Source organism: Andrena cerasifolii, chromosome 4 (assembly GCF_050908995.1).
Source record: "Andrena cerasifolii isolate SP2316 chromosome 4, iyAndCera1_principal, whole genome shotgun sequence".
Lineage (NCBI taxonomy): Eukaryota > Metazoa > Arthropoda > Insecta > Hymenoptera > Andrenidae > Andrena > Andrena cerasifolii.
This window is the reverse complement of record NC_135121.1, coordinates 10,000,001-10,017,757: the sequence shown is the minus strand read 5'-3', so window position 1 is coordinate 10,017,757 and position 17,757 is coordinate 10,000,001. Positions and strand designations below refer to the sequence as shown.

At 48.4% G+C, this 17,757-nt stretch overlaps 1 protein-coding gene across 4 annotated transcripts in view; it reads right to left on the bottom strand.

Annotated features, from left to right (window-relative positions):
- Positions 1 to 17,757, bottom strand: part of Kcc (solute carrier family 12 member kcc) — a 104,233-nt gene that overhangs the window by 80,268 nt on the left and 6,208 nt on the right. For 3 of the 4 annotated variants that reach the window (XM_076811420.1, XM_076811421.1, XM_076811422.1), the window contains exon 2: positions 8,912 to 8,974. The exons of the other annotated variant lie outside the window; for it this stretch is intronic. In XM_076811420.1, coding sequence (XP_076667535.1) covers positions 8,912 to 8,974 — 63 coding nt within the window. The remainder of the gene's footprint in view (positions 1 to 8,911; positions 8,975 to 17,757) is intronic. 4 annotated transcript variants of the gene reach the window in all.

The window sequence follows — 17,757 nt, the reverse complement described above, 5'->3', positions numbered from 1 at the left end:
AAGGACCCCTGAACAAGAGGCTGCTCAGGTTTTAAGAGAAAAGGGATGGTCTGTTCGGGTCACCAGGAGTTTCGTGTTCTACGAGCAGCTAACATTCTCACGGACGTGAACAACTTCGGGCAGGAATGATGAATTACTGTCCGAGCAGATAACACGTCCTGAAAGTGCCTGGCTTTGGTAACCAAATCTTCAAAGTGTGACTCGATAAATGAATTACTCGTAAAGAGAAAAAAAAACACAAATCCTCTTCAATTCCTCTTCGAAATCATCCCACCAGACAACGGAAACAAAAATTAAATCCAGAGGATTTTCTGAGTCCACACTGAATCTCGATTTCTCTGAGACTGCACAAACAACGTTAAACAACGGGCTCGTTAAAACGATCGATGCAAGACTCCGCCACGCGCGTTTCAATGGAGCGGGAAGCTCGTTTTCAGTGAGCACCAGGTGCGTCAGAGGCGACTATTATTCTCGTTGTTATACGGTTTACGGAAGAGGAGGCCTCGTGGAACAATGGAGGCCGCGTTTTTCGTGGCACGCGCGGCCAGGAATTAAAGAACTAAATTCGCTCCAATTTAAATTTACGACAGCGGTTCAATTTAATGAAAGCGCGCCCAACTTTTGTCGACGCGGGGTCACTGTGGGAGCGTTCCGCGTTCTGTGCTACAGCGAGAGCGATGATTCACGGATTCGTGCATCGAAGAGTGCATTATCATCGGCAGGTTGATGCCTCCTCATCATCGTGTTAATATTTCATAGAGTATTGCTAATTCAGAAGGAACTAGCGAAGCTCTATAAAGCGATCGTGAAAATGACTAAGTAGTTTGGTCGCGCGGTAAACTGCAACGGATCCTCGGGTAGAGGGACGTAATTGTCCTAATTAAATTCACGACACTGGCGCTTTCGCAGAGAAGTTTTAATGAAACGTTGGCGGAGTTTTACGACCGCGGGAAAAGACGCCGTTTCCGTTTGCTGGAACGAGCGGCTCGGCTCATTTCTATCGGCGCATTACCACTTTCAAATAACTCCTTGTAATTCTGTCCGGTTCTCCTTCTGACTATGATATTCCTAATTAGTGGTCATTCGAAGCTCGTGAATTAGGACTTCATAATTATAATACTCCGCTATGGAATATTGCGAGTTATACACGTACGTCCGAGTATGTGGTAATATGTTTATCGTGGACGATAAAGGAAGATACTAAAAGCTTTTCTCTGTACTCGCCAAGCAAGCAGTGCCTTAAGAGTGGCTAACAGAAGGCTAACATCCATCTCTACTGTTTTCTAATCGATTCAAGCCACTCGACACAAAATAGAGGGGCTATCAACCACGGCTCGACATCGCACATCGATGGCTCCTTTTTCCCTCCACTTTTCAAGTCACCGCATCCTTCCGCCACTTGTAATTTGCGAGTCAGCTGTTCTTAATCGCTTCTGTGGTAGCGAGGAAATTAGCCGCAGGAGGTTGGTTCTCCTGTGGAACAGGGTGTGGCAGAACCACCCTGACCGACAACGTCCCGACGCGACGGCGGGCTAAGGCCCTGAACTGGATCGAGGTTCATTGTCTGTGACCTTACTTCGCCTCCTAGTGCAGCTTTATTCATAAACGTAGGGGTCTCGATTGTTAACTGGCGCCAGGCATGCGATCCGACACTCCTGCGCCCTTCTCCCTCCGAAACGCCACTGCGCCGGGGGTTGCACGAACACCACCGTCGCACGTATCCGCTGCACGAATACTGCTGCTCCTTGGAGGAACGAGGCTCGACCTTTCTCTCGCGAAACGCGACTGCAATTTCGATCAATCGAACGAGATTCTTGGACTTTACGTGGAACTTACGCTCCGCTGGAAAACTTACTGGCGAGTGGAACGCGAAACACTCGATGCAATAAATACTTAGCAATGTTTCTAGGAACGCACCGAGCGGTCTGTATTTCACAGTAGCCGGAATTTGATCGCAGCTTGAAACAGAAGTGTTCTCCAAGCAGAACCTTCTTTCGTCTCCGTGTCAAGTAGATTAATCCTTCAAAGTCAGACCACCAAGGCACATTCTGCGAAGCAATCGCCAGGCGAATTGTCGCCGGGGAAAGCAAGGTGTCGCGTTTCATTTAAAAGTTACCCGGCGTCGTTTGAAGATCGCCGCTTATCGAGGCAATTATCGCGACGAAGGATCGCTCGATAACGGCCACGAAGGTCTAGGATAGAAATTGCGTGCCACGCTCTAGTTAACGATCGAGGCCTGCATTCAGGAATATGAGACCGGCCATGTTCGAATGAGGTCGCAGACAATGAACTTCGCCTCCATTATTTTGGTGTTCACGAGGTCGATCCCTTTCGCGTTCCGCTGGGGACGGCTCGCGATCTGCTCGCCGATCCAGGATGAATCGGGAAGATCCGGATGATCGAGGTTCCGCGATTCGCGCCCCGTTTCCCCGCGCGAGCAGATTTATGGGCGAAACTCGTCGTGCCGAGCCTCTTCAGCGGGACGCGGAGGCTTCCGACGAAATCGTAGAGGCGATGGACAGGGGCGGAGCAATTAGCGAGGAGGGCTAGGGTTGCAGCTTGAATGGAGCAAATTGCCGCGAAGCTGTCGCCAAGTTTAGCTGGGAACACGCTGCTTCGGAGCCTCTGAACTTTTGCAATTTGCTTCGCTGTTATGAAATTCCCGTCCCTTTCAGGGGGAAAGAATGAATTTGCTGAGAAGGGGCGGGGGGGGGGGGGCTGGTATCGAGTCTTGCTAATGGAAACAAGCAGCCCTGCTTATCCAATTTCAGCGAGATTAGCCGAAAGTTTTTGCTGGAGGTGTCCCGTAGTTCCGGAGGCTGGAGAGCTTAGAATAAGAAGCATTCGAGGTCCTCGCTCCAGTTATAAAACAAACAGATTAACGGAGGAGTATTTATAGTGGCGGAGGATGCCTTATCGAAGAAGTTCATCTACCTTTTTCCAACGAACTCGAATCGGAGGATTCACCGTCCCGCGAGCCGAGATAATCCTGGCCCCGGTTTATAAATAAACTTATCAGAGGTGCGCCGAAGCTGAAGGTGGAAAACCTCGGTTCAAGGGCTCGCGTCTTCGCGCAGAGATCCCGACCAGGTGAACCTGCCGCGTCTCCATTAAGCCATCCCAGCGAGTTTAATTTCGCCGAGGACGTCTGATGAGAATTCGATAACAAGCTTACGCGACGATTATCGCGCAGATCGCGGCGGATCCCTCCAAATCCCCACGTTTGCAGAGCGCCTCGAAAATTCTACGAAACTGGCGATTTCGCGGCGCGCCCGCGCGGACGGAACGCGATTAAGTATTCCCGGGGGAATTCCATCGACTCGAAAGCCCGTCGATGATGAATAATAGTAATAATAAAAAATCGACTTTATTCACCAGAAATTAGATAAATCGTGTGATAAATGGGCGAGGTTCGGCATACCTGCTGTTTTGCAAACTAACCCCGTAACATTATCTGTCAGAAATAAAGCTAGTTGATGATAACGCAGTAATTCGGGTAGGCACAGAAATAATTTAGTTTAAAGAAAGCGATGACACGACGCGCCTAATAAGAGGCAAACCCGAATCGCAGACATTATTGAAATGAATATTAACACTATTCCTACCACGACCGGTGAAATAACTGTTTTTAAAATTTCGATTAGAATTTCCTATATACAAGGTAATTGAATCGCCTTTAAACTCCACGACTTTTCCTCAAATATACGTATGTACATGATATACTTCTGAATAAAAGAAAGTATATTTTTATACCGTCAAATTGGCTATTATCTTCATTCTATATTAAAAAATATAAGTTGTGCTAAAGACCGGTCTTTTGACAGGTCGCGGTAGGAATAGGTATACGTGAAGCGTCGGTAGGAATAGTGTTAAAGCCACCCATGCATATAATATTCGTAGCGGTGCAGGATTACTTCAACAAGGAGCAGTTCCTTGGCGACCGATCGGAATTTCTGAGCGGAAGAGACGAATGTTACGCGATACCCTATTCATATTTTTTCCCCTCTCTCGTTCCGCCACCGTTTGGACAAAGTAAAGGGAAGATGAAATATTCCAGCGGCGTCGACGGAGAACGAAGGGAGGATATTAAACGTCCTCGAGCCGCGTATGTAAGTACAGAAGAGAGATTCTGTTCCGGCGCATTATCGGGGAACGTCAGCTGTAAGTATGAGAGGACTTCTACGGGAGGGGAAATGCTCGACACACGTAAGAGTCTTATTTATTGCAGCCTGATACGCCGCGAGTTTCCTATACGGGCGGAAAGAGGCCGTGTATGAAACTCGTGTCTCGCGTTTTAGCCGTCGAGATTGAATCCTGGTATTCCTGGCGAAAATAGAGACATCGATTTCTGGTTACATTTGGGAAGTAGTTTCCGCGCCTGGTTAAAAATTCCATAGAAATCACGATTAAATAGCGTATAAGAGACGTTGAAGGAAGGTATTTGGAAGCCACAGCGATGATTCTTGCGGTGAAAGCACTTTTTATTTATCTGACTAGGCGAGGAAGGAGCGCGAGATAGGCGCCAGCGTGTCGCAATAAGGATATTCCATGGAAATTGTTTAAAGGCCATTCACGCCCGACCGGTCCCCACTTCCTGGATGCAGCTCGTGCGTCCGCCAACGCAACACGAGCATTTTCCACGCGATTACACGCGCGATCTGCTGCACAGTGCACACCCACGCAGACATCCGAGTAATGTTAAATGATTAGAGAAAGTGGCCTTGACACTTGCCAATGCGTCGATGAGGCGGTCGGATATCGTTTGATTCATCGATCCCGATCCGGTCGCCGTTGGATCGCGAACAATGCGCGAGGCGTCGGCCACGATCAAAATCTACGGATTTATTTGCCGTCCATGGCCGCCAATTTGTGCGTCCGTTAATCTACCTGTATCGCGTAGAGGGGATTCGGAATTTCGCTTTGGAGAAGGATTAGCGTCAATTAGCGATATCGAATTATTGTTATGCGCGGGAAACGGGGCGAAATCAAAGGGGAAATGGAATGTTTTTTTTTCCAACTACCGAGCGGCTGCTTGAAATCATTCACATTCTTGGAGCGTACGGGAAATCGATGGCCCACCTCCGCGAGGACGAGCGAAACCAAAGTAATCAATAGGATTCCACCGGTGCATTCCGCATTCCCCGTGAACTAAGTCGTTTATATCGCATCCGCGAGCTACAGATTCGTGTCTTGGCAGTTTAATTCTGAAGCAGGGAGAGGGCTTCGGCCGGGAGCCACCTGCCCGAAATAAGCTCGTTATCGAATTAACCTAATCAAATTTCGAGCAGTGCATTCGAGGGTAATTGAAGCGCAAGTGATCGATGTTGTGTCTTGGCTATTTCGGGAACGAGAGACCTGTGTACAGGAATGACGAATGCAACCACGATCCTGACCCCGGACCCATTTGCCTAGATGCTTTTAATAAACTCCATTGAATATGCAGAATCTTGTTGACGTGCACTAAATGAATCAAGTGTTACGACTACTTGAATGTTTGAATTGATAGCTACTTCGATTGCTCCACCTGCTACTACTATTTGCCCCTCTTCTCCCAAAACCTATGAACGTATCAGTTTCCACCTCTACCACTATCGAACCCATCTACACCTATCCTCACATCCAAAGTTCATCTAACCCCACTTTAATACATTACTAAATCCATCTGCCCCTATTAATCCTCTTCCTTCGTCACCTTTCTTCCTTTTCTTCTTCCACGTCTCGATCTCCCCTGCTCCTTTTATTTTCCGAAGTAAATCTGAATAGTTTTTAGGGGCAATGCAAAGTATCGAATGTTTATGAAGTCGTCTCTGTTGATCGACAGCGCTCGACATCCGAGGCAATAGATAAACCGCGTTAACAAAGGAAATCGGCGCGCGAAATTATTTACTGATCGCCGAATCAGCTGGAACGCGCCGGTTATCTCTGGCACGTAGCGCTGTTATCGGGAAAACTAATCGATAATGCATCCGGGTTTCCATTTTAATGTCATTGCCTGCTGTAATGAGACAATTACTCTTTGCGCAATGATATGAACTACCTATGTGCTACATTTCCCGTGATCCAGTCGCGAGAAGCTGTCGATATCAGGATCAATCCCAGTAAATCGGCCTAGTGAATCGAAAATCGCGACTCCGCGGTGATTCTAAGAGACTCCTGCGAACTCATCTACTAGATCATTTCGGAATACGAAGGATATCACCCGCGAGTCGGATATAATAATAAACCGACCTCATCTAAATCCCCAATTACCAAAGGGACCCTGGAACTTCCTCAGCCAGACTCGCCGATCTGCTGGAATGTTACGAAAGAACCGCATTTCCGTTTGTAGCTAGGTGCAGCTCGTTATCAGGGGGTCGAAGGGGGGTTGGGCCGCGATTTAGGCACTCGACACGCCACCCCGGATGCGAAATGCTCGTATCGGGTGCGTATAATCTGCGGCCGCCGGGAACTGGGTCGAGGAGACATACCTCCCGTTCGCCGCCCCTTCTGGCCGCCCTCCCTCAGCTCCCCCGCCCCACTGGTGAACCCAGCCAGCGCCCCATATAACCCGCGAATTTATCGCTCGCGGCCGAGCAACAATCGCCGATTCGGGTCAGAAGCGGCCCCTGCAACCCGGAAGTCGGATGCTGCACCCCCGCGGAATCCTTTCGTTCGCAACCCCCCTCTCGAGCTGGATCTTTTGTCGCGGCACCAAAAAGTGCTCCGCAAACAATCAGCGTCGCGCGGAACACTACGTCGCGCTCTCCGCTAATCGTTTTTTGCCTCCGATTTCTTACCGGATTCACCCCGCTCGCGACGGGGAGGGATTGGAAGGGGGATGACGGTTCTTTGATTCCTCCTGTAGCTTCTTCTCGCTAAGGTTCGGCGAGCGGCGTCCGCGGGGGGTGAGCCTTCGCGTTCACGGCGTCAAGTGGATTCCGCGAGTGTGTTTCGTTCGAGTGGATAATTGTGCGCCGGTTGGAAGTAGAATGGGCACAGAGAGAGAGTGGGCACGGACGCGCTCGTGCGAACAGTTTTCTCAGGCAAACTCGCCCAACACCGGATAGCGATGGAAACGGTTAATATTTGCTCGTTCCTGGGAGAGCGCGATTAATGCGTCGGGGAACGGGATAAAAGATAAAACGGCGAGGGCTACGCGGACGGTGAGTTCGAATGCGATTGGGTATGGAGTGAGCTGTGCAAGTTTGCAGACGGCTAACCGTGACTAACGATTCGCCTGTTTTCGAAAGATTCAATTGAAAATTGGAAGGACTGCTGAGGTGTACAACTGAATCGTGCTACGAGAAACTTTGAGCACGAAATGGTGGTGTGAAAGGTGGATTCAGATAGTCCCTGAATGGCGACGACCATGAGCGTGGATAGCGCGATAATGAATCCCTCTGTTCTGCCATCGATCGGCCTCCCGTTGCTCTTCGCGCAGCCGGAGGAGTTTCTTTTTAACTCGTCCCGACAATGAGGCGCGAAAGAAAAGGGGGGAAACGGGAAAGTTCGCGAGGTCTCCTCGGCTGGGTCGCCCGAACAGCGCACAGTGGGGTAGGAGACCCTAAAAGTTGGCGAAAAATCGAAGTACAAAGGAATGTTTGCGTAGCTGATTTTTTATCCCTGGTATAGTTGAAATATGTGCGCGCAATAAAACGTATGTCCACAGCCTACTACAATTCTTCCTTCCTTACCCGAGTCGGTCAAAAACAGTTAGCTGTAGGAATTCTGTTACATGTTTATTCCAAGCGATTTATCAAACGATTTTGTGCAGCTATTTTTGGTGTTTTCTGTGTTTTAAACTTCTGTTTCGCGGTGAAGTGGTCATTTTCACGTGTTTATTTAATTACTTTTTGTTGTTATACGTTTGCGGCAAGCAATAATACTTTCATAAAAATTAATTCAAAATTGCCTCGTATAAACTTAATTACCATGGCTGATCTACAAAAACAATTAAGCATTTAGTTAACTTCCAAGTCCGATCAAGCATTGTCGTTTGCACAGTTGTCATCTCTGATTATCAAAGAACTAAGATTAACTTTCAGATTGTGCTCGTTTTTGCTCGAATCCTTAAAATTTCAAGTTATTCAAAAAGGTTCCGAGTTCGTGAAAATAGTGTCTTTTTGCAATCAGGATATTTTTAATCCCGAAGAAGCTTTAAACTTATTATTGCCTCCAGTTATAAGTCGTGACGATCATACTACACCGTTGCAGTCTGATAATAAATATGAAGGCACTGATAGCAGTGATACTAGTTCACATGATCATTAACATGACCACTGCATTGTCGTATCATTAAAAATAACATAAATCCACTTAAATTAAATTAAATTTATTCAAATAAATTCACAGATTGTGTTATAGAATATGTAGAAAATTAAATAATGTTAAAAGACGAATCGTTTGTTTGATTTACTTTAAAATAATCGTTTTTAATTAAGTTATTTAATTAACATAAGTTCCCACGACGCCTAGGAATTGATGCCAACTTTTAAGGTCTTTCACCCCACTGTGCAGCGGCTAGAATGGAAAAGTCGCGTGGAAAACCTCGAGCCGGGCATGGATCAGACGCCTGACTCCGTATATTTTTCTCCCCGGTGTGCCTTCTGCCGGCAGAATGGTAGCCCGCGAAGGGTGAGAGGCTTGAAAAGAATAAAGAGGCGAATGACGAGGCGACGCCTCCGCGGCAAACGGAACGGAACGCTTCTTTTCTCCAACCTTCTCCTACTTTCTACTGGAGAACGTAAGTCAATTAGTGGATCGCAGGAACATCGATGACCAATGCGAAGAAAGACTCGTCGAACACAATGTCTTCGATCCAAAGGATTTCATCCCGGCGAAATTTTCTGACAAATATTTCTGAACCCCTCCATGAAATACGCTTTGGAGCGCACTGGCGCAAGAGTAATCAATGAAATTTCAATTCACTCACATTCGCTCATGGACTTCGGGACCAGATGCTGGTGCTCCAGTTGCGTCCCATTGACAGGCGAGTCTGGAAAGAAAATTCGAGAGAAATTAAATATTCAGTTTGTCTTACTCCCATTGAAATTTAGAATCATCTTCACGGGCGATCGAGGTGCCTATATTAAAATGCCATCCGTACAGATCCCTTCGACCGCCCACTCTGCCCATGGAAATTAGCCGAAAGGTTAACGAAAGGGTAGACGGTGAGCGCGTGTCGGGTGGTTTTGATCGACAGCGTCGGAGGCATCGACGAGGGCCTTGGAAAACCCTCTGAACCGTATATAGACCAGGGAAAAAGGGCCAGAGACAAGAGGCGTGAATGTAGGTGAAACAGAGGAAGGCCTTCGCGAAAGAGAAGAGCTGCTGACGCCGTCGTGTAGCTTAAGCTCCACCCGAGCACCGATTGGTCGATGAAACCCTGTCGACGGGGGACGTGCACCCCCGACCCATCCCTTAAACGACCCTGCTGAAAATATGTTATGCAACGCGTAACGTGTGCACCCTGCTCGCAGCAGTGATACATTCTGTAGCTGCACGTACAGAGTAAAGATTCTTCAGGGGGGGGAGGGGTTTCACTCGGTCGCGCGCCTCGACTCCTTAATGCTCCCACCAGCCTGGGAAATGATCGGAAATCGAGTCCGGTCACTTCCGTTTACGGAATACTGATCTGAGCAAGGAGAGTGCGCGACCAGAGGCAAGATTCTTTTAAGTATCGGCCGTCGGTTCCCACTTCCTTCTAGTTCTCCATTAGCTACCCACTTTTTCGAGTAAGTTCTTCTACGTCTGAAGACCCTCCAACGTTTCTCCTTAATTGTACTGGACGGACCATGAAACTGAGCCCCGACAGACCCTGGAGTTATTTCTGGAAGAATCTGCATATTCCCGACTTCGAATCGCAAATTAATGTACAACTGGGAAGAATCTAGATCAGATTTCTAGAGAAAGGAGCGCACTAGGAGTCCGGAAAATTTACCATCCCCACTGAACGTGGCTCAGTTAGCGAATATCGAGCAGGGACACTATCTCGGACAAAAGCACTCGGCTATATTAGAAAGTTCTTCGGCGTGTAACCGTAAATATAATGTATAATGGAGGCCGGTTGCTGCGATAACGGCAATAACGTTAATGTCACCGCGATGCTTTCAGCGGAATCGATCGCCGGATAAATTCTATTTAGTACTTCGTGCGGGGCAGAAAAAGGAGAGCGCCGGGTATTCAGAGACTCTCCGTGAAGAAACGCCGGAGAGAGAACAGGATCCTGAGATACATCGCAAGTAATTTCCTTCAAGGCCAGGCGCCTCTTCAGGCCAGGAATAAAGCAGAGAAGAGGAGAAAGGTGTCAGCAGTGTCAGTCCTTGATCTCCAAGATTACAAGGCGTCTCGTTTACACCATCGCGGAGGGGCGCGCGAGCAAAGAACGGGGCAGAGAATGGACAACCAAGCCATGTATGAAAGCAATCACGATGATACGCTGCCAGCATGGGGGACGTTCGCGCAGGGCTTTCGAGGCCTTGTCCCGAGCTGACGCTCTTTGATTTCCGAAATTAGAGGACTTGTTTGCCGATAGTTGCGCAACTCTGTTGATGTTCGTCAGTAGCCTGCGACGCTGGAAGGTGATCCATGCAACCAGGCTATAGAAATCAGTCCAGCCGAGTCTTCCACCCCTTTCGTGCCTCGAGGGGATGAAATGACGTCGGGCGTCACGCGTCTGCAGCTTTCGTCGCCACGAAAATGTCCCTCCGCTATCTTACATCTCCGATAAATAGAAGCTGCGCGAAAGGAACAGGAATCAACCCCCAATTTCTCGTGGAAGATTGATTCCGCTTCGGCTAAAGAGATTCGCCCACGAGGCAACCCTAAGAAACAGCCAGCCGTTTCGGACGCTGAGCGGAGTTTCGTCCGCGGGCGGAAAGAAAAGCTCGCAACACGGGATCCGCGGCGGGTCGTTATCAAACTCTCGTCGACCCGGCAGCCTCGTTCGCCCGCAGCGCGATGAAGAATAGGTTCATAACTTGCGGAATCAGGGTAAAGCCGTAGCAGCTGTGATGGCAATCAAATTGGGCCGGGGTTCCGCGAAGTTTCAGGTGTCACGTGGGAGACAAGATCTCTCTCGGGGATAAAGCGAAAGCGATTCGCGGATGTACACGAGAGGCGAGGGCGAACTGCGCGGAAACTTTGCCCGTGTTCTGATGAATATTGAAACCGCAAGCGTAAACGTGCTCGCTCCTGTAAACCGCCGCGCGGATATTTAAAAACACGGGAAATGGGTCGCAGTTTCCTCCACCCTTTTTTTTTTCCTGCCACCCCTCTGCTATCTTGACGTGCACTCACGAAGATGAATTTCTCTAACTTCCTCCCCCTCCCTGGCCCCGTCAAAAGCGGCGGAATCGTGGATATTATATTACAGGCGATCCCTTGCACGGTTCCGCGACACAGAAACGAGTGCAATTAAGCCTCCGCTGTCATTAAGGGTGGGCAGCGTTGTTTCGAGCGCGACGCGAACTCGTCACCCTCCCCCGTGCCTCGCATTTAAAACGCCGGCGTGAAACGAAAGACGTGTCCGCGGCAGTACGTTTCAGGTCTGACGTACCGAAAGTGGAGCTGGAAGCTCTCCCGGGGGCTAAAGTCGAAATTGCTTTCGGATACAGAAGCAATATCGTAGGTACACGAAACTTCGAGGTATCCCCGACGGATTCCCAAGTTTACGTATAATGCAGGAATATCTCGATAGAGACGGGGAGGGGGGGTGCAAGAAAAGCTTTACACGGATGAAAAGCTGCGGGCAAAATTTCAATTCCCGCGATCCGGCGGAATCTTTAACGGTCTGTATCGCCTGAACCGAGATATCTACGAGTGCCCCGGCTTTTGCGGCGTACGATTCGCTCACGGCACGTTGTTAAAGGAGACTCGAAATTCTAATTAGGACTTGGAAGGCACGAAGCCTCCTGCGTCTTCGGCAGCGAATTGGCTTGCGAGCTTCCCTCGGCCCTGCTGCATCCGAACGTACTCAGGGATATCTGGCAGCGCTCCCAGAAATCGAAAGAATCGAAACTTTAATTCTGCCGCGCGGTTTAAGGGTCCAGAGTACCGCGGCCCGAGGAAACCGGGGGAAGAATGGTACCGCCGCCAAGTCGCCCCGCGGAAATTCTACTCTTGTCAGCTTCTGCAATAGCCTCGGCGATGAACGGCCGAAGGCATCGCGTGGAGCGCAAAAATCCAGACGGTTGAATCACCCTGACGATTGTAGAAGCCGCCTCAAACCGCTTTAAGTGATACGACGCGCGTGTGTGAAAACAATAACGGCGTAATTGGGCCAATAATAAAATAATTGTTAGCGCTTGGGTGTTGCGTACGCGCTCTCCTCCTCTCTGTACTTCAAACGCATCCGCGGATTGTCCCTGCCCCGCGTCTCACGCAGCTCGACAAGTCGTTCGGAAATTTCTTGGGCGAATAAATCCCGAAGGTGGCGCTCGGATCACCTCGAAGGCCACTGGATTGCCAGTGGCCTCGAAGGGTGAGCACGGCGTAAGGAGAATTGATGGGAAATGATCCATGATTCATGCTTCGGATTAGCAAGGCCAAGATGACGGGCGCAAAGTGCGTGAGATGCGGTAATTCATCCTTCTATTGATCAGCCTAACCCGGTTTTCCACGGTTCAAAGCGTGCCCCGTCCACCGCAGACAGCTGTTTACAGTGTTTACGCTTTCCGCGAAAACTATTTGCGTCCCCAGTGTTTCCCACGTTCGTTTGCCCACTGGAAATAAATCGATCATCCCGCGAGAGTTCAAAGCGTGCCGCCTTCTACGGTTACGCGGGTGGTCAAGAGCAGAACGATTAATTGAAAAGTCAGGGGGGTCAATGGACATCGCGTTTCCACAGTATGCGACCTTCCCTGCTTACTCGATCGCTCATCATCCGCTCCTCCTTTGTGAAAACCTCCGGTGGCCGAAGAAGGCCGGGGAACAAATAACAGTTGGGCAATCGGGGCCACGGCGATCAATTTCCATCGCAAATGTCTCGTCCTTCGGCCGGCAAACTGTCCGGAGAATCAATTAAAACATCACCTGCAAATTCGCCTTATATAAGCTACCGTTGACTTAAAAAGAACGATTGCTAATTGTAAATCTGCAAGTGACCATTGGTGGCCAATACTTTCCGCCCAAGAGTATAACGCACTCATTTCTCGCGTCGAAATACAGAAAATCTCTTTCGTCCCCATTCTTCTCCATCTTTGTTCAATCTGCAACGATGTTACACGCGTGGAGGACGATTTTGGCAAGAACCGCGCGCCAATTTAAGGGGTTACCTACCGTCAGGAGGTAGAAAACGAATCGAATCTTTGGGAATTTATTTCAGAAAGTACATGCATATTTTTGTGCAATGGCTTTTGTATTCAGATGAAAGACACTTTAACAGGTTATTATATTATGTTTTGGTATAAAAATATTTAGTTATTGGACAATTACAACCGATTTCCCGGAAGCTGTTTTTAGAAACATATTTTGCGGTGATCAACATTATTCGGAACTGAGTTATCTGAAATAAAAAAACGAAGAGGATTTAGTTAGTACAATAGTTTATGTAGTCTTTAATCGTTCCGTTTTATAAAATATTAATCTGGGACAAAATGGCACATGTTTAAAGTGAAACGATCGATTTTCGTAGAAAAAACACTCATATTTCATCCACAAAGTAAAAACTATGCATTGTAAAAACAAATGCTTCGATTAAAGACGAGATTTCAATGTCTAGAAGAAACCTACAGAGTTTCAGAAAGATTGGTGAAGCGGTTTTGGAGAAATCGTGGTCACCGGTCTAAAAACAGCTTCCGGGAAATCAGTTGTAATTTTGCAATAACTAAATACTTTTATACCAAAACATAATAATATAATAACCTTTTAAAGTGTGCCTCATTTGATTACCAAAACCATTGCATAAAAATATGTATGTACTCTCCGAAATAAATTCCCAAAGAATCGATTCTTTTTCTACCTCCTGACGGTAGGGAACCCCTTAAGTCACCAAGGAGGAAGGAGAAGGGATACAGATGGGACGGAGGTGATTTCATCCAGCGACGCTTCAAGGAATTCCGGAGAACGATGCACCCCTTGTCCGCGCATCTTTTCGAGGAATACTCGGCCGTAAAAGCTGCTGGGCACGCGGCGCGACGTTTTGCCGGGCGGATAGCTGTGGGAAAGAACGTTCCACCGAGGACCCCGCGTGTCAATTGACATTTATTCCCGCGGATACGTCACGAATTCTCGAGCAGAAGCAGCCCGTTCCGTCCAGGCGGACGGCCGCGTATTAATATCTGAATTACGCCAACTGTGGCGGCGCGTGCCTTTTCTCTCGTTCCGGTTCGCCGCCTATCGTCGGGCGACAAACTTTAAAAATATATCCGACCGCCCGATATAACGAGTATCGCGGCAGCTGTCGCCAGAGTTACGAGGAACTTGGATCGCCCCTGGTCGGACAAATATATTGGGTTCGGGGAAAGGAAAAGAGGTGGCTTTTTAAGCTCGAACCATCGGACAGCGGCGCTTGGGAAATTCAGGACTCCTTTGCCGGAGCGTAATTACGCAGACCCCGAAGCCGATGAAGTCACAGCGATGCTTTCGAAGTACCAAACGCGAGCGTTCTACGGTTTATGAAAATGGACGACCCTGAGAAATGGAAAATAGGAGCGAGGCTAAAATAGAACGCGCGCAGACCAAGATAGGGGAGGAACGCGAGGCAGAGGGCGAGGGAAAGGGCCAACGGGGGTGAAACGAGCGGAAAAGAGACGAGGGAAAAGGGGATGAGAGTCGTGGAGAGAGAGAGAGAAGATTGGTGTCAAGTGTTCCGCTTGCACAGATATTGGGAACCAAGGTTACCGATTTACGTGACGATCGATGCACGCTCGCGATCGAGAGCGAGCAGTTCAACGAAAACGAGCAGCGAATAAACATTAATGGTACCTACCACCCAGCAATTCTACCAAGGAAGCTTAAGGGGTAATGCCACTGTAGAGCTCGGAATGGCAGCCTGATTTTCAGAATTTTTTATGCGAGTACAGTGCATGGAATACGAAATTTGCTCGAAGGCCTTTATTGTACATACCTTGAAGTATGATCACAATTTTTAAAAAAATTTTATAATACCAAATGGCGGCGCCACAGCTCAACAAAAGAAGCTTCTTTTGAAAAACAGTGTTCCGCAGGCAGGAAAGATTTCTCCTTCAATTCTTGACCTAGAACAAAAAACTGATTTTTTTTTAGTTCTATATAAGATTATCTCGGGAAGTACACGAGGAAATGAAAACATTCTGATTTTTGTAAGAATGATGCGTGATTGAACAAAACACGGAACTGCCACTACCTCGAAATTGTTGAAAGCTTTTGTTCAATCACGCGCCATTCTTACAAAAAGCAGTATTTTTTAGTTTCCTCGCGCACATCCCGAGATAATCTTATATAGAACTTAAACATTATTGGTTTTTTGTTCTAGGTCAAGAATTGAAGGAGAAATCTTTCCTGCCTGCGGAACACCGTTTTTCAGAAGAAGCTTCTTTTGTTGAGTTGCGGCGCCGCCATTCTGTATTAAAAAAATTCTTAAAAAATTGTGATCACACTTCAAGGTATGTACAATAAAGGCCTGCGGACAAATATTGAATTTCATTCACTATACTCGCTTAAAAAAATCTCAAAATCAGGCTGCTTTTCCGGGCTCCAGAGTGGCATTACCCCTTAAGAAAACCTGAAAAAAAAACTGAACAACAATCATCAAGTCGCCGAGGAACTCGAGGACACAGAACTCGCGGGTCTTTCTCTTTGTTAAAATAATTTAGCGCAAACAACGCGTCTCGTAGTAACGCGACAAGAAACCGAATGGATCGCTGGTCGGACTCGTACGCGTATATACTTGGCGGATCCTGAACAAAGAGGTATCCAGGCGAATTCCCAGGAAAACTCGATGCGCAAACAGTTTCCCCGGGACTCGGGGGCAAACGACTTACATAGCCCTGTTTATAAAAGAAATACGTGCCATCGAGGTACCTTAGGAGAGCCGTGGGCTTTTGGAAATTCCTCGTGACGAGGTTACCCCGCCAGAAGTTCAACCTGCAAACCGTACACAAAAGGAAACGGCCGAGACGCGGCCCCGCCGACTTCCATCGAGTTTCCCGAAATAATCTCCGCGCGACTAAATAAACGTACGCCGGATATGTCGTATTTGCAAGAAAAGCACGCCGCCTGGCTCGTTTGTTACGCTTTCCAGGCCTCTGCCTTCGCGAACTTCGCGCCGAAGTTCCTCCGTAAATAGACGTCCACCGAGAGGCACCGAGTGCTGCTTCGACTGCGCGAAAAGTCACGTAATATTCTCTCTTTCCACGAGAATAGAATCAGATGTATCAACCGTCACTGTCCTCGGACCAGAAATGCGACCACACGCGTTCCAAACATTCGGTACGATTACCAACGATTTCGAGTTGCCTCGTGGGATCCCCTTGGCCGAGTCGGGGATTAAGAAAGGCGACAGGGCGCGCGATTCTGGAGGCCCAGGTTTCCGAAAATAATCTTTCGCGGCTGGACGGAAGGGGTAGCGGCCGCAGAAGGCAGACAGACCGGGCTTCCGCACGGTGGACGGGCGCGTTAGCGTAATTCCGTGTTGATAAACAGAGTGAGGGAGGCCTCTGTGCTCTGGCAGCCTGCCATGACGGCGAAACGTCCGAGTACACGTCCGTGATACGCCGTCACGCGCTGCTGGGAAATACGCGCGTCCCGCGGTGAACGCGCGCGATCTAGGCGGACTGCACAATGCCAGCCGCGATCCGAAAGCGAAAGGCCCGTTAAAACGCGCCTCATTTATGCAGCCGTACCAGAGGGCTTTCTTGTTAGCTCACCAGCCGCCTACACTTTTCCCTTTTCTTCCTGCTCCGGCGGGGAGCGTTGTTAATCGCGTACGAGACCAGCGCCCGGGGCCTCTGTCTGCGTTACACTTTAAGAAAGGCGCGAGACACCTCGCCGAGACCTCTTGTCAAACAGTCTCTGAGATTCTCGGCGAGAAACCTGCTGTTCCAACGAAGCAAATGCGTTTTCCTTGTTTTCTGATTTCTGGCACCCCAGCCGCGTGGTTTTCGATTTCGAGGGAGTTCACGCTGTGGATGTAGATGGACTTTGGGAGCTTCGGTATCAATTCCTCATTAGAAATTCGAGGAGCGAAATGGCCGAGCTGCCGCTTTGATCCAGTTACCTATTATGCTTGGAATTCTTGGGAATACTTAAGGGGATGCGAACAAAGTGTTCAACAGAGATTTTACTGAGCTCTGGGGGTTAGAAAGTAGCCCGAAACTGTACGCGATTACGCTATAATATCGTTCCGCTAGCGTGCGAGCAAAGTTCGAATTAATTATCGCAGCGGATCGGTCAAAAGGAACGCGACGGTCCCCTAAGCCCAGGAGGAGTGCACTAAAACGTTCACGGGGGTGTTTTCCAATCGGAATTACGCGCTCGATCGCGCACGTGTTCTGTTAAGGTGCAAGGTTAATGGATTTGCGAAGCTGAATCAATCCCGCGTCGTGTTTGAAAGCTTCATGATTTTCGAGAACGATCGCACGCGATGTTTTAATCGAATCCTTTCTGTGCCTCGAGAAGGTTGTGGAGGGTTGATTCGAGAGGATTAAGGGGTCATTCTGGTAATCACAAAATTCGGCAACATTCAGGCTTTTTTTCTCAGCGAATACAATGAATAACAATGTCAAACTTTTTCTTCATTTGTTAAGCCACTTATAATGCGATAATTTCAGAAAGCAATTGGAGAATAATAATTGTTGA